This window comes from Vidua chalybeata, chromosome 2 (assembly GCF_026979565.1).
Source record: "Vidua chalybeata isolate OUT-0048 chromosome 2, bVidCha1 merged haplotype, whole genome shotgun sequence".
Taxonomy (NCBI): Eukaryota; Metazoa; Chordata; class Aves; order Passeriformes; family Viduidae; genus Vidua; species Vidua chalybeata.
Window position 1 is genome coordinate 97554370 of NC_071531.1, and position 13838 is coordinate 97568207.

Consider the following 13838-nt stretch of genomic DNA (forward strand, 5'->3'; position numbering starts at 1 on the left):
CACATTTATTTGTGTCTATGGCTGAACCTGGAGAGGGGAATGCATTCAGAGGAGAGGTCAGGACAACAGTGGCACCCTTCACAGTGCCTGCCTGCAGACCCCAGAGGCACCATCAGGATGTGTAGGACATGGTGTTGTACAGTTCCAGCTGACAGCCATCTCACAGATTAAGGTCCAGAGGCTAATTTCATATTAGAGCTAATCTCCACAGCAATAAATCAAGCGGTGAGGCATTAGGAAGCACCACTGGTAGGGTATGAAGTTGATCTGGTTATTTCAGTTAGAGCTCTGCAGTGTTCTGAAATCCCAGAGGCACCCCAATCACTCAGCAGAGTGCAGCATCACTCAAAAGAAATACATGAATACATAAGAAACTGTTAGCTCAAAACCACCATGGGATTTTGTATCACCAGACCTGAGCCTGGCATGCAAGTCCCACATGTATGCAGTCCCAATACTCTAAAACCAAGTTGTATTGCCAGAGTTAAAAGGTGAGAAGTCATTGCCACTAGAGCCATTCTGATATGTAATCAATGCCCAGCACAGGCGTACCCATCTTCAAAGACATCTGTGGCTATGCAAATGTACTTGCAAAGATGATGCCTCTTTGCACTGAGGAGATGTGAAGGCTGCTACGGTTAAAGGTAAAAGCACATCACTTCGAATTCAGGCTGTAGGTGAAAGAGCACAGAGGAAAAGGGGATTAATTTTCCAAGCCCGATGCTCCCTCTAGGGGAAGGAAAGACCTTGACACCTAAAACCCAAGAATTTCCCTGCAGCTGTTCTCATTTGAGGAGCCTCCACTTTCCAACAAAGGCACAGGCTCTGGCATAACACCTTCAGGACTACAGATGTTGTGCTTTCCTTCACCACCCTCTGCAGACCCAAAATAGCCTGCGGGCCCAACGCCGGAAAACTTACTATAAGCAAGTTATTCCTGTTGTATACAGACCACAGGGAGTCACACATACAAGCTTGAGGCTTGTGAAGACTGTAACTTTTGGGCTGTTTGTTTCCAGATATGGCTTCTGCATTTAGCTTTTCTCCTATAAAAGCAGGAGGAAGGGCTTTGAACATACTTATGTCCTTGCAGCTCGATGGCTGTTCCTTTTCTTCCTCCAATATCCCACATTATAATGGAATGATCAGAACTGCCTGAGAATAAAACTCGCTGTATTGGGTCCCAGCAGAGAGCAGTGACACCACCTGCAATAGGAACACACACAACAGTCATTTTATTACAGAAAGTCGAAGATTGGTAGCTAAATATAAAGATACAACAAAAAATATGGAGTGATTAAAACACGTATTTCTTTGGCAAAGACTATGCAACCATGTGCCTTCCAGTGGAAAAACAACAGTCTAAAAAAACTACTGAAACCCCATCCTGTTCTTCTGTGGGCATAGGGCTTCACTGCCGTTTGCATATGTGAATCCATTGAGCAGTGAAGTGTGGAAGAAGAATGGTCAGAGTGAGAGTTACACAACTTTCCATCTCCATAATTTCCAGAAGATTAAAAAAGAAGCAAATGTGGAATGCTATGGGCATCTTCTCAGTACCCAAGCACTGAACTACATTGTGCTATCTTGAGCTATTAGCACTTAGTTAGAGAGGAGGGATATGAAGAAAAAATGCTGAGGAATGACAGCATTTCTTCTGTTAGATGGTAGGATCATATCCAGGGTTGCTCTTTTCAAAGGGTGATGGGGCACAAATCCCAGCAGTGAAACAAGCACTTAGTGCCTCCAGGCTGTGCCTATTCCACTTGGGATGAAGTGTCTGCCAATACAAATTTTGCCTTTAGCAGCATCCTTTCTCCCTCCCAGAACTACCACAACTTGTTCAAGTCCCACTCTGCTTTAATTAGCAGCTACTGATTGTGGCATTTTCTGCCATAGATGTGTTTTTCTCAGAGCTCTGATCGCTCTTGTTTTTACCAATACAGCTTCCCTAAACTGCTGGGACAGTTTCAGAACTATGTCCCTTCCATGCTAAGCACTGACACAAACCATCCTAGTGTATCACACTAGGACCTAGGACAGTCAAAACATCATGATTCTGAGCACAGATGAAGACTGTCTTGAGCACCTTTCTGAGACTCCTCCTCAGGCTTTACCTGTGTGTCCCTTAAATGTGGTGACAAGGCTGCAAGATTCTTGCTCCAGTTTGAGGATGGTCACTTGTCCAGAATGGTCACCAACAAACACATGCCGGGTTTCCACATCAAATCTGAAGGATAGATGCTGAGGAAAACATACTATTTACACAAGCTTTGCATTCCTTTCATGGCTTGCTAATTCTTTTGACATGAGTATACTGCAATCTTGTGAATAGTGCTCCAGTCTCAAGGAGGTATTCAGAGTGTACTTTCAGGCACCTGTTCATCTTAATAATGCTCATGCCTGTTCATACTAATAGTGCAGTATCCCTGGGTGAGAAAAAATGAGACTATTCTAGGACACAATTTGTGGTTTTGTTATGAAACACCCTTGAAGTAGTCCTTCACCATGAGCATAAGAGTGTCCTCTCAGGCTTTGTAACACAAGTCCTAGAGTTGGATAGTATCCACTCTCTCCCTAACCAAAATTACATAAAATACAAAGGAGTACTGATTTTAAGTACACAGGACACTGCAGAACAAAAAAATCCAAACCTATTCCTGGTTATGCCAAATATTTTTGCAGTATTTGCCAGTGATTCTCCCTTCCACTGCTTCCATTGCCCTCCACCATCATAATCAGATGACCCGAATTAAATTGTCCTCCAGAACTTTAATTAGTCAAAATTGGCCTTTCTCTAGTAAGATTTAGGGAACACAGGGCAAATTCTTGCATCTTGCTTTCAAAAATATTTATCAATAAATTAGAAAGTAAGTTCAGTCATTTTGCCATTTAGATTGGCTAAATTACCAGATAATATAAAGCAAGTCCATCTTGAAACAATAATTTTCAGTTAGTATCACTTCTCATGAATTAGCAAAACATGCATCATCTATACCACACACACTCTGGGGCATTAAAAAGTCTGTTTATGCTAACCCCTGTTTTCAGCCTAAGAGCTCATACTTTTCCATTTCCCTTTTCATTTGCAATAAAGCTGAATTAATATTTCTTTTATTGTCAGGCAGCTGGGGCAGCTCTACATGAATAAGCCACCTGAGTGCCATTTTTGGAGTAATTTACTCTTTAGTTAACCCAAATTCCCAATACATAGTGAGCAGTTCCAGAGTAAAGGACAAGTGCTCATTATTTTTTTATTAAAGTAATTTAATTTTTACCATGCATACACACAGGCACTCTGACCTGATCACCAACCTACTTTTGCTACCATTAATTCTCTGAAGAAAGCATGCACTGCATGTTTAAATGAAGGCCCTATCCATATTTATTACAATAGCAGACCACAACAGGTTGCAGATAGCCCATTGTGGTGCTCAAAAATGCTTAGACCTAAATATGCCACAACGCATTAAGGAGACAAAGCAAGGAGAACTGACAGTTTTTTAAATTGGCTTTAAATAACAGTTTCTCTCACAAAGCACTGAATCCATACAGGGCACAAATTTGGAGGACAACTAGACAAATAAACTGAAAGGGCTGTTTGAGTGCCAAAGAGCAGAAATAGAACTGAGAGCTCAGCAAAGGATACTGCAGGCCGCAGGCGCCTGCGCTGGTGCGGTACCCCCCCAGCCGCTGGCCGCTCTCCGAGCAGTGCCACGTGAAGTGTTTGTCTTGTCCGGTGCTCAACACCCACTCCATCTCCAGGACAAACAGAATCATGATGACCCTGCTTTGATGAGCTGAAAGTTAAGCAGACAGATGTATAACCACATTGCAAAGAACATGGGGGTAGACAGCCATTGCAAGTACCAACTGCACCCAACTCCTCCACTCACACTTCCCCACAGAAGCAGCTGGTGTTTAATAATCCTGTTGACATCAGCTTCCATGGAAGCTTGTAAAGCCCCTGCTCTGCATGTTCAGTGTTTGCATGAGAAAGAAAGGAAGCAAGACTTAATTCCTTCCATGCCTACTGCAGTCATTTACCTTCTACAGCAGCACAACTCTTCCCTCCATCATTGTATCATCACAAAAAAAAGCTGCCACTGTGGAATGGACTTGGGGTTCCATTTAAAGCTCTTTTGAGCTAGTTTTTTGACAGCAGTGAAAATGCCTACACTGCTGCTTCTCTTGCTGTGAAGTTTTGGTGGATCTGGGCTGTGGTACCCCGACAGAACAATGAGTTCTGTCAATGAGTTCTGAACAATGCACAGGCACAATGCTGCACCAAAGGCAAGTTTCAGCATTAAAAGGTTACTGGAATAAATTTTAAATAAAAGAAAATATCACAGCTGTGGTAGATGCATAAAACAGCTGAAGAAATAAGTTTCTACTGCTACCAAAATAAAGCCATCAAAGGTTTTCATTAAAACAAGGGAACACATGCTTTTTTTTGTATGAATGACCAGTGGGCTTGGTCATGACGTGCTGATTGAGCTGATATTCTAATAAAACAAGTGGCTGGAAAGACTTACAGAACTATTTCCAGCTGTAACTTAATGGTGAATGCCATACTCCTCAATCTACAGCCCTACTGGTTTATTGATTACTGTTCTAAAACACAGCAACATGTGTCACACAAAACAGACTGCTTGTATTTGTTTGTGTAACAGCTGACACAAAAAAAGATTGAATATGTTTAGAAGCTTAAAAACCAGCCCCAAGCCTCCATCTGAAATGCAGAGAATCACCTCAGAACAGTACGGGAAGATTGCTGTCTGCCCTATATGAATATGGAGCACATATGAGAGCTGTGTTCAAACCCCACAAGGGAGAGCTACCAGTAGGAAAGAAGAGGCGGCTCCCAAGAGCCAATACCAGCCCTGATCCACACTTGTTTTTCAGACTGAGATTCCCTGAGCAGAAAAGTCAATAGATGTATTGACATAACTTGCCATAATGGTGATCAGCAGCTAAACCAAAGTGTCAGGTGTGAACTGTGCCCAGATGCTTTCACCCTTGCCCATTAGAAGACCTCAGATTTTGGCTGTCATTTCCACACACTTTTACATTCCAGATAAAAGGATGGGGACCACCCAGGAGTCACTTGAACTATTTCAAATAGATCCCATCTCCTCTCTACCCTTGCTTTCTCTGGGAAGAAATTCAGTGGCCCCCTGGGTGGCTCATGCTTATCTTTACCCATGTCTTGCTCTCTCTGGGAACACCTGCACCAGCCAGTGGAGTGCTGCACTTGGAGAGGGACATGACTGCTGCCACTGGCACCTCATGGGCTCACAAATGTTCCAGGAGCTTGTGTGAACCACCAATGCCACAGACACACCGATGCATTTCCATGGGATGTGCAAAGCTGGCTGAGATCAGAGTGCTCAAGGCCTGTCCAGGAATGTTTTCTCAGCATGTGGCAAATGCTACTGCTAGCGACAGCTTTTTATGGTTTGAATTGGTTGTGAGGATAGCTGGCATCACCCAACTCTCCTAAATCTCCTTCTACCTCCTAAAACTTCTAAAAGATGGGGCTTGTAATTTTTGATAGAAGTACTGCCTGTGGATGCTGAGGCAGCTTTTTCTGGCAAGTAAGGACTAGACATGAAAAATGGCACTTGCCAAGAGGTGGATGGGGTGTACATGACAGCTTTGCTCATCCTCCCTTCCCAAAAAGAGCTTTCAATTCAGCACTCTGTTGTCCACCTGCACATATTAGCTGGTGGACCACCACACACGCACTGATGGCAGATGTATCTCAAACAAGTGAAAGTGCACAGTGTAGATCATCTAAACAAAGGAGCAAAGAGAAATGCAAATAGAAAGTCACCTGCCATTAAGAGGGAATTTGCCTCATGTAAGGCTTAAAGAAGTAAAATATCGGAAGATTGGAAGCTGATAGAAGACCAAGGAAGGGGTCTGGGCCCTACGATTAACACAGGTTCAGCATCTTGAAGCAGCAAACAAAAAGCTGGCCCTTCATGTATTGAAGATTTGTTCACCATTTGTATGCAGAAAAAATGTGGAACAAAGAATTCCAAAGCTGTTAATTTGTAACAACAGCAGGATGGAGATGGGGGATGGAGTGTGAATGTGGTCACAGCACAGGAAAACTCTCAACAGGCACCAGGCAAGAGCAGATCTGTGTAAGCCAGAATGAGAAGAGAGCCATTTGTGGGGGAAAATTATGGGGTACAGAAGGGAGAGAAGCAGCAGAGAGGAGAAGGGCACGCGTCCATGTGCAGCTGGAAAGCAGAGGGAGCAGGGTGGCTGCTCTCCTCTATGAGAAAGCAGCAGCAAGCACTATGCAAAGAGCTAGTTGGAGAGAGGATGGAGAGGCTGTGCCCAGAGAAATGAAGGAGCAGCAGCCAGGAGGTGCATGGCAAGATGTCAAGCAAACGAAATGGAGGGTCAGTGCTGTGCATAAAGGCAAAAGTCTGAGAAGCATGGCCAGTGCACAGCCATACAATGCTGGGAAAGAAGCTGTTCTGAGGGGTTACAACAGTAAAAAGTATGAGCAAACACCAAGACAGAGGTGGAAATTGCCAGGAAGAAAAAAAGGCTTAGCATAAGCAAGAAAAGCACAAGTGAAGAGGCTCTGCTTAGGGGAAAGCAGAAGGAAGGGCATGACATGAGCTAGCCTGAAAGCAGAGGGCCGGAGGGACACCCTTGAAACAGACAGGCTGCACAAAGCATGGGGCAGAAGCAGGTCTACAAATCTGGCTAGGCAGAAAAAGTATGTGTCAAATAAATAAATAAATAAAACAAAACACTAAACCAGGAGCTGTTATCTCATCCAGAGGGAGCACAGCAAGATAGATGGTCCAGTTGCAAAAAGCAGGGCAGAGAAGGCCAAAAAGAATGGGAAACATCAACAGCCATATGGACCAGCCTGTGAGGGGCTGGAGAGGGCTGGAATCCAAGGGTACTGAGGGGAGGGAAAGGCTTCTTGGAGGAATGCAGGAGGCGTTGCCAAGGGAGAGAGCACAGGTTGTCTACACCTTCAGCTGGTGCTGTGACTGAAGAAGATGGGAGGATGAGAGACAGACACACAATGAAAAAAATTAATTTCCCAGGGCATCCCAAGTGGCACTGATCAAATGCTTGCACTACTCCTCCTTATGCAAGGGAATGAGTCAGTGCCTGCAGGAGGCTAATGCCACAAGACCCACCCTGGAGTCCTGACTAATCCTGTGTCACATCCCCCATCTCTGCATTCAGATCCCTTTCAAGAAATAAGATTTCACAACTCCAAACACGCTGTTGCAGCAAAACCTCCACAGAGCGTGTCCAGCCACGTACACTGCCAAAGCCAGGCTCCATAAGCCACCAGACCTGGCCGTACACCCCAACCAAGACCAAAGCACAGCCTATCCATGTTCTGTCGTTCTCTGTCACCAGAAGATCATTTAGCCAACATATTCATGGCCTTTCAAGACACAATAAATGTTCTTTAATCACTACAGCAGCCTCAGCTATTTATAATAATGCCTTACTGTGGGAGATGATCAACAGCCCAGTCACTGCACAAGAGCACTGCTGACCATTTACAAAGCTAGCAAACACAAAACCAGCCAGCATGATTCAGCTAAAGCCACTTACTATCACTATTTAGCCACTTCGTAGGCTAAATAAAAGTTACTTGCTCTGTCTAAAATACTTTTGAAGAAGATAAAAGTCTTACTTGAAAACTTTTCCAAAGTAAGACTTTTAGCAAATGAACCACTAGAAGGCCACCATACCAAACAAAACCTTCTGTTCCTTTTTAATTTTTCCTTGCCCAGGGTTTTACCAAGATGCTTATACCAACCCCAAAACTCAGTATGGCCACGTAGGAAAGGTGCACTGCAGGAACAGGATTGTGGAGGGAGTCCTACTGGACCATGTGAGGAAGATACATCTCTGTTGGATCTTGATATCCCTACCCAAAGGACTACAATGCTCTTCCCTGCATATTCTCCAGACAGCATGTTGAAAACATGGCTCTTTCCTCCTTGCTGTGTGCCAGCTGGACTTTGGACCCAGTGAGGCCGCTGGTAAGCCCAGATCCAGTGTTCTGGTTGGAGGCAAATGTAGCAAGAGGAGCATGAAAGTGCCTAACTCTGTGTAGACCAATGGAACTACAGGATCCTGTGACTGACAGCAGCTCACAGAGCACCTCACTTTTGCAACGTTTCCCCAGCACTCCAGACCTCCAGCATGGGCCCAGGGACCAGGCTGACGGGATGCTACACTCTTTCAGCAACACCTGGTATGAGAGTGGAGAATCCAGGAACATGTCTTTTTGGAGGGGGGTGGTGGGAGGCACTATGCTGTGGAGCAGCAGGCAGCCCCTGGTCATTGGTGCCCTGAAAACAGTGGGGAATCTCATTGGGTTTTTTCATTTTTCCTGCCTTGCACTGTCAGAAAACTGTTCACTGCAATTGTGCAGGTGTGTGCAGTGAGACACTGGCACAAGCTGTCCAGAGAAGCTGTGGATGCCCCATTTCTGGAAGTGTTCAATGCCAGACTGGATGGGGCTTTGAGAACCTGGTCTAGTGGAAGTTGTCCCTGCCCATAGCAGGGGGGATGGAACTTACTGATCTTTATGGCCCCTTTCAACCCAAACCATTCTATGATCCTATGAAAAATCTTCCCATGGTGAGACAGGTAGGCTAGGAAGAAGGTGACTCTAGTTAGGAGTGTGGTCAGCTGCACCACCTCTCCACTGATGTTAGTGGACAATTATTAGAATCCTTTGCTTTCCAATATTTGGGGAATCTGAGCTCTTGGGTTTACCCCAGGACAACCCATGGATGTTCTCCATGACATCTTCCTATCCAAAGGCCTCCTCTAATGTTTGCAAAACATCTGGCATATTGCAGAAAGCCACAAAGAACAGTTTTAATTTTTCTTCTTCTTTAATTTTATGAAAGTTTTTGCCCAGACCTTCAATGGGCTGTCACAGCCAACAGGCTTTTCTGAAATACTGCCAAGAAATCCATTCCCCTTCTTCCAAAATTTTCAGCATTTTCAGTGAAGAACTCATAAAAAAAGTTGTTCTCATGCATATGCTGTTCTGCATATACAAAAGAAAAGATCTCAGCTCACCCTCTTTAGTGCCACAATATTTAAATATGAAACTTAGCTGCATAAAACTTTGGTGACTGCAGAGCAATCACAAATTTGGATACTTAACACCTGTACAGTCAGACTGCCACAATCTTAAGATTCACATATATATATTTTATCATCATTGGATATTTTTCTTCAGTTTTTACAAGCTAAGGAAAAACACAGGCATTCTGGCTTAATTTTACAACACACTAGACATTCATGAAACACTCACATGTTAGCCATGCTCTGCAAAAATAAAGATTCTCTTCATACCTTAAAATTTAAATGTTACAAAGTGATCCCCAGAGCATCCATTTAGAGATTTAAATTACCCTCTCAATCTTTCAAGGTTTAAATCTCGAAACATATGCATAAGAGTGTATTTAAAAATGTGTGTGAGAAATGTCAAGCTAACATGTCAGAGGCTCCTATACAGAAACATAATGCTTAGTATATATGATACCATATAATATCATACCACCTCTTAGTCTAACAGCAAAAAGAAAAAAAAATTGTCATATGTATTTATTACTTTTATAAGAATATCTGTCAAAAACAGTGTCCTTTAGATGTTTGAAAAGGATAAATAGCTAGGTTTCTGAAAACATCACATTAGTGAACACCGGACTCTAATTAGAAAAGGTATGAACTGGCATTTCTTGACCTTTTACTAGGAGAGGTATTCACTGATAATCTTGTGGTTAGTGGAACTGAAAGTTACTGAAATATAACCACACTAACCCCAAAAGCTTAAGCTTTAAAAGATGGGTTAGTTCCCTAAGTTGTTTCAATAGATACACTGGATTACTGAAGATTGAAAATTAAAACTCATATTCCCCAAATGTGGATGGTTTGTTGTCTACTGTGATATTCCAAAGGAACATTTAAAAGGAAAAACAGAACATGAAACAGCTCTTTTAAAAATCTTGTAACCTCAGAACAAAGCACATTAAAGATCTATTGATAAAACCAGCATTTACATTAGTTAAAAAAAAATCTATCACTGTACGGGAAACTTTTCCATTCATACTCCTTAAGAAAACATTAACAAAAATTAATGACAATACAAACCAATTAACATGGATCATGGGTCTTACCCTGGTAACTTTTCACTAGTGTCATCTTGTTGTAATCTTCTGATAAAATGAATTCCTGAGGGAGGGAAAGAAAAATCAATAGAAACAGGGCTTAGAGATGTAAAGTATTTGAGACTGTTTAAATTTGAATACTTTGCCTAGGTAAGCTCTCCCTGCTTCACAACCACAGCCCTATCTATACTTTTAATAATTTTGAGTACCTAAACCCCTGAAGTATTTCACTTTTTAAAGCTGCCTAAGACAATATTATGAGTGCTTCTGAATGGAATGGATAAAAGAAGAACTATTAAAAAAGAAGTCAAAAAAGCTGACAGAAATGACTGGCTGTGAGCTGAGGTGCCACAAAATAAGGAACCTGAGACCTGGTGAACATGTGCTGCTCAGGACTGCCAGGGCAGAAAGCTGCACGTGTGCGCAGCTGTGTGTGCCCACGTGTACGTTTGCGTATACACATGCATCCATGTGTGTGCCTACACTAACTACACCCCAACCTGAACACTCAGGAAATGCAATATAAATATATAAGAGACCCTCCAAATTGCTCAGTCCAGGCTAGGTACCAACAATACATGATAGGAATGGAATGCATTTCAGGTTTCTGTTAAAAAGCCTCTCAATGCTTCAGACAAACAGAAACCCAAACTTGTCTGTGTCCAGGCAAGAGCACACCTATAGGGACGACCAAACTCCTGTAACATCTCTCTGGAGAAAACACCTAAGCAAAGGGTAGGCTTTGTAGCAGCACTGCATGAAGTAGCTTTCAGAGAGCTGTCAGATATCTATGTACATACATCACATATTTAGAGAAACAAAGTAAAAAATGAAGGAGTGTAAACCCACATAATTTTAATAATTTATAACAAGATACACAGAAACTCCCTGTGCTAATCTGCCTAGAGGACAGAAGTAAAACCTAACTCATTTAACCTGAAGTAGGATGGAAAACTAAAATAAACATTACAAACACAAGATAAGTGAATTTGATAAACATATCGTTGTGAAATGTTCATGTGCACATGCCAAAAGCACTAGAGAAAACTGGACTTCAGAAGCCTACACGCTATGTTTAAGGCAAACCAAATGTTTAATGCAAAAGAGCAAAAGACATTCTAACCCCCAACAAGCCAGTATTTCCCCCCAGTTTCCAAAGTACAATTTAAAAAGAAGTCACACTGCATTTTCTGTTGGGTCACTGAAGGTAATCTGCCTGGCCTTTAGCACCAGAATTATTCAAACACATCACATCTACTGCTTGGCACCAAGGTGGAGAGGTTACAGTACTCATCTGTGGAACATCTACAGATCCCAGCTTCCAGAAGCACAAATGTGAGAGATTTGAGGCAGCTATGTATTCTGCTCTCTCTATGTTTCTGTTCATAAAGTTGTTACAAATACATTCTCTTAAATTGCTCTACTTTATCTTCCTTTCCTTAATCTGCTCCAGCTCCCAGTAGGTTTCTCTGGCAGCTGAGGACTGCAGTGGGGAGTGTTGCTTAAACAGCAGTAACAAATAAAGTCAGCTGGATTTCTATACCAGGGTCACCCTAGTTCTACAAACCACAGAAAGTTTAAAATCTGCTATACCTTTCCAGCTACTAACAGGGGAACTTGTTTTCCTTAACTACGGCCTGAAGAATACTGTATCAGCACATAAAATGCTTCACCACAAAGCTTATTTGAACCAGGACCCTTTGCTAGAATGCCAACTTTCTGCTATTGTTACCTAAAGAGAAATTGCTCTAATTGCTGCAACACTTGATGGGAAGATATGTCTGCCTTTCCCATCAATTTGGCTGTCCTTGTCTCTGACTGCAGTGGCACACAGATGCTGGTGACTTCAGGTGGGATGTAGAGAGTGGATTGCTTTCTCACTTTCATTTGCATTTTTCTCTCAACAAATTTGATGTTGCTATTCTGTTTTATGATCCAAAGAGCCCCACAGTTTCATTGGAAGACTGAAAAGGCTCTTGAATATCTCCATTATAATACAATAAATCAAACATGTGTGGTTTGTAAGGTGTCTCCAAGTATTGATTACCACTGTATTCTTTAATATAAACCACAACTATGTACTGTCAACACACTGCTCCATCCAAAATAAAGACAAATATAGTACAAGATAAACACAGTTTCAGTTAACCTAAATACTGGATATAATTTTTTTTTACCCCAAAGACTTCTTGCATATAATTTTCGTCTTTGAAAGCACATGATAATTTGTGATGCATTTTCTAATCTCTCTGCAGGTCTCCCTGCTCTCCTTTACAATCTCTTGTGTTCTTCCATTGCACTTATTGCCCTCTCCCTCTTCAGGCCAAATGCATTAGTTGTGTCACTAGACAGGTATTTTAGCACAGGGCACCTTGCTCAAGAAATTCATGCCCTATTGCACATAAAATGTGTCATCTGCACTACAAAAACACCGACTACATCTCTTTAACATTGTACCAGCAGAAGCTGTTTTTTTATCCTTGCCTACGTAGATGTTTTGCTCCTCTCAGAGCTGCTGACGCTCAGTTCTCATTAGGCAGCTTCTGGCTCTTCTTAATGAGCTGGAAAAGCTGGGGTCACCTACACAGCTCAGTCAGTGCTTGTTAACAGAACAGAGAAAGACTTCTGAGTCCTGTGCAACCCTTTTGCACAGGAGGGGTTGGGACAGATCAGAGCGCTCAGGATGGTAAAACCAAACACCCTCCCTGCAGGGATTAAAGACAACTTTTCTGGCAAGATCACTCTTTATCCTTCAGAGATGGTTTTGGAACTACTTTACTACCTTTTTGTCATACTTAAAACGTTAATGCTCAGTCTTCTTGCCTGTTTCAGGTGAGCTTATTATTACAACAGCAACTCGGTACCATGAAAGTTTTCATAAAGCACAAAGTAGAGTTCTTGAAGACTGTCAAAATCTAGCTGTCCACTGATGTACAAAAACTCACAACTATTCCTTTGTGCAGCACACCTCCCTCACACTGAAACACATACACCCACCACAAACTTCTCTGGAGCAAAAGACTTCTGTAAAACCTCATCCTAGAAATAGTATCAGCATCTTGTTTAAATAATTTAGAGTCCTTGGCCATGGGGCTGGGTGACATGGCCCAGGAACAAAGGAAGATCCATGCTTTCCCAGAGCTTCAAGTATATGCCAACTGATGTATTGCAAAATGGAGAACTCTCCTTAAGCAACTGAATCCATTTCTGAGTTAATAATTTTTATAGATCAGTTATTAGCACAGCTAGTTCCCACCCTGGGGAATTTACTGTCTGCTCTTTGATAGATGATGCCATTTTGACAACACACTTCATATCTCCTTATAGGCTTGACTTTATCCTGTTAACACAAGTGACTGACTGCACTCTCAGGTCTTCCAGAGAACAAAAAAACCTGCTTCAGAAATGGAAGAGAATGAAAACTCTTAAATCTTCTGTCAGACACTACATCTATATCTGTTGGGAAAAAAAACCAAGCCTCTATAAATAATGACAGCATTTTCACTTTATTTATTATATAATTTCATTTCATTTTCTGAGGTAAAAAATACTAAACTCCCCACAACAGCAGAGGGGAAGCTTGTACATCAGCAGGTAGAGCCTGACTCAGTCTCAGGTATTCAAAATACTGTTAATGGTCAAACTTGT

At 42.2% G+C, this 13838-nt stretch overlaps 1 protein-coding gene across 1 annotated transcript in view; it reads right to left on the minus strand.

Annotated features, from left to right (window-relative positions):
• The window catches only part of WDFY2 (WD repeat and FYVE domain containing 2), a 60520-nt gene that overhangs the window by 7915 nt on the left and 38767 nt on the right, over positions 1-13838 (minus strand). Inside the window, exons 4-7 of the mRNA XM_053936338.1 lie at positions 10200-10254; positions 3650-3800; positions 2118-2230; positions 1080-1206 (exon numbers count right to left, since the gene is read on the minus strand). Of these exons, the coding sequence (XP_053792313.1) occupies positions 1080-1206; positions 2118-2230; positions 3650-3800; positions 10200-10254 (446 nt within the window). The remainder of the gene's footprint in view (positions 1-1079; positions 1207-2117; positions 2231-3649; positions 3801-10199; positions 10255-13838) is intronic.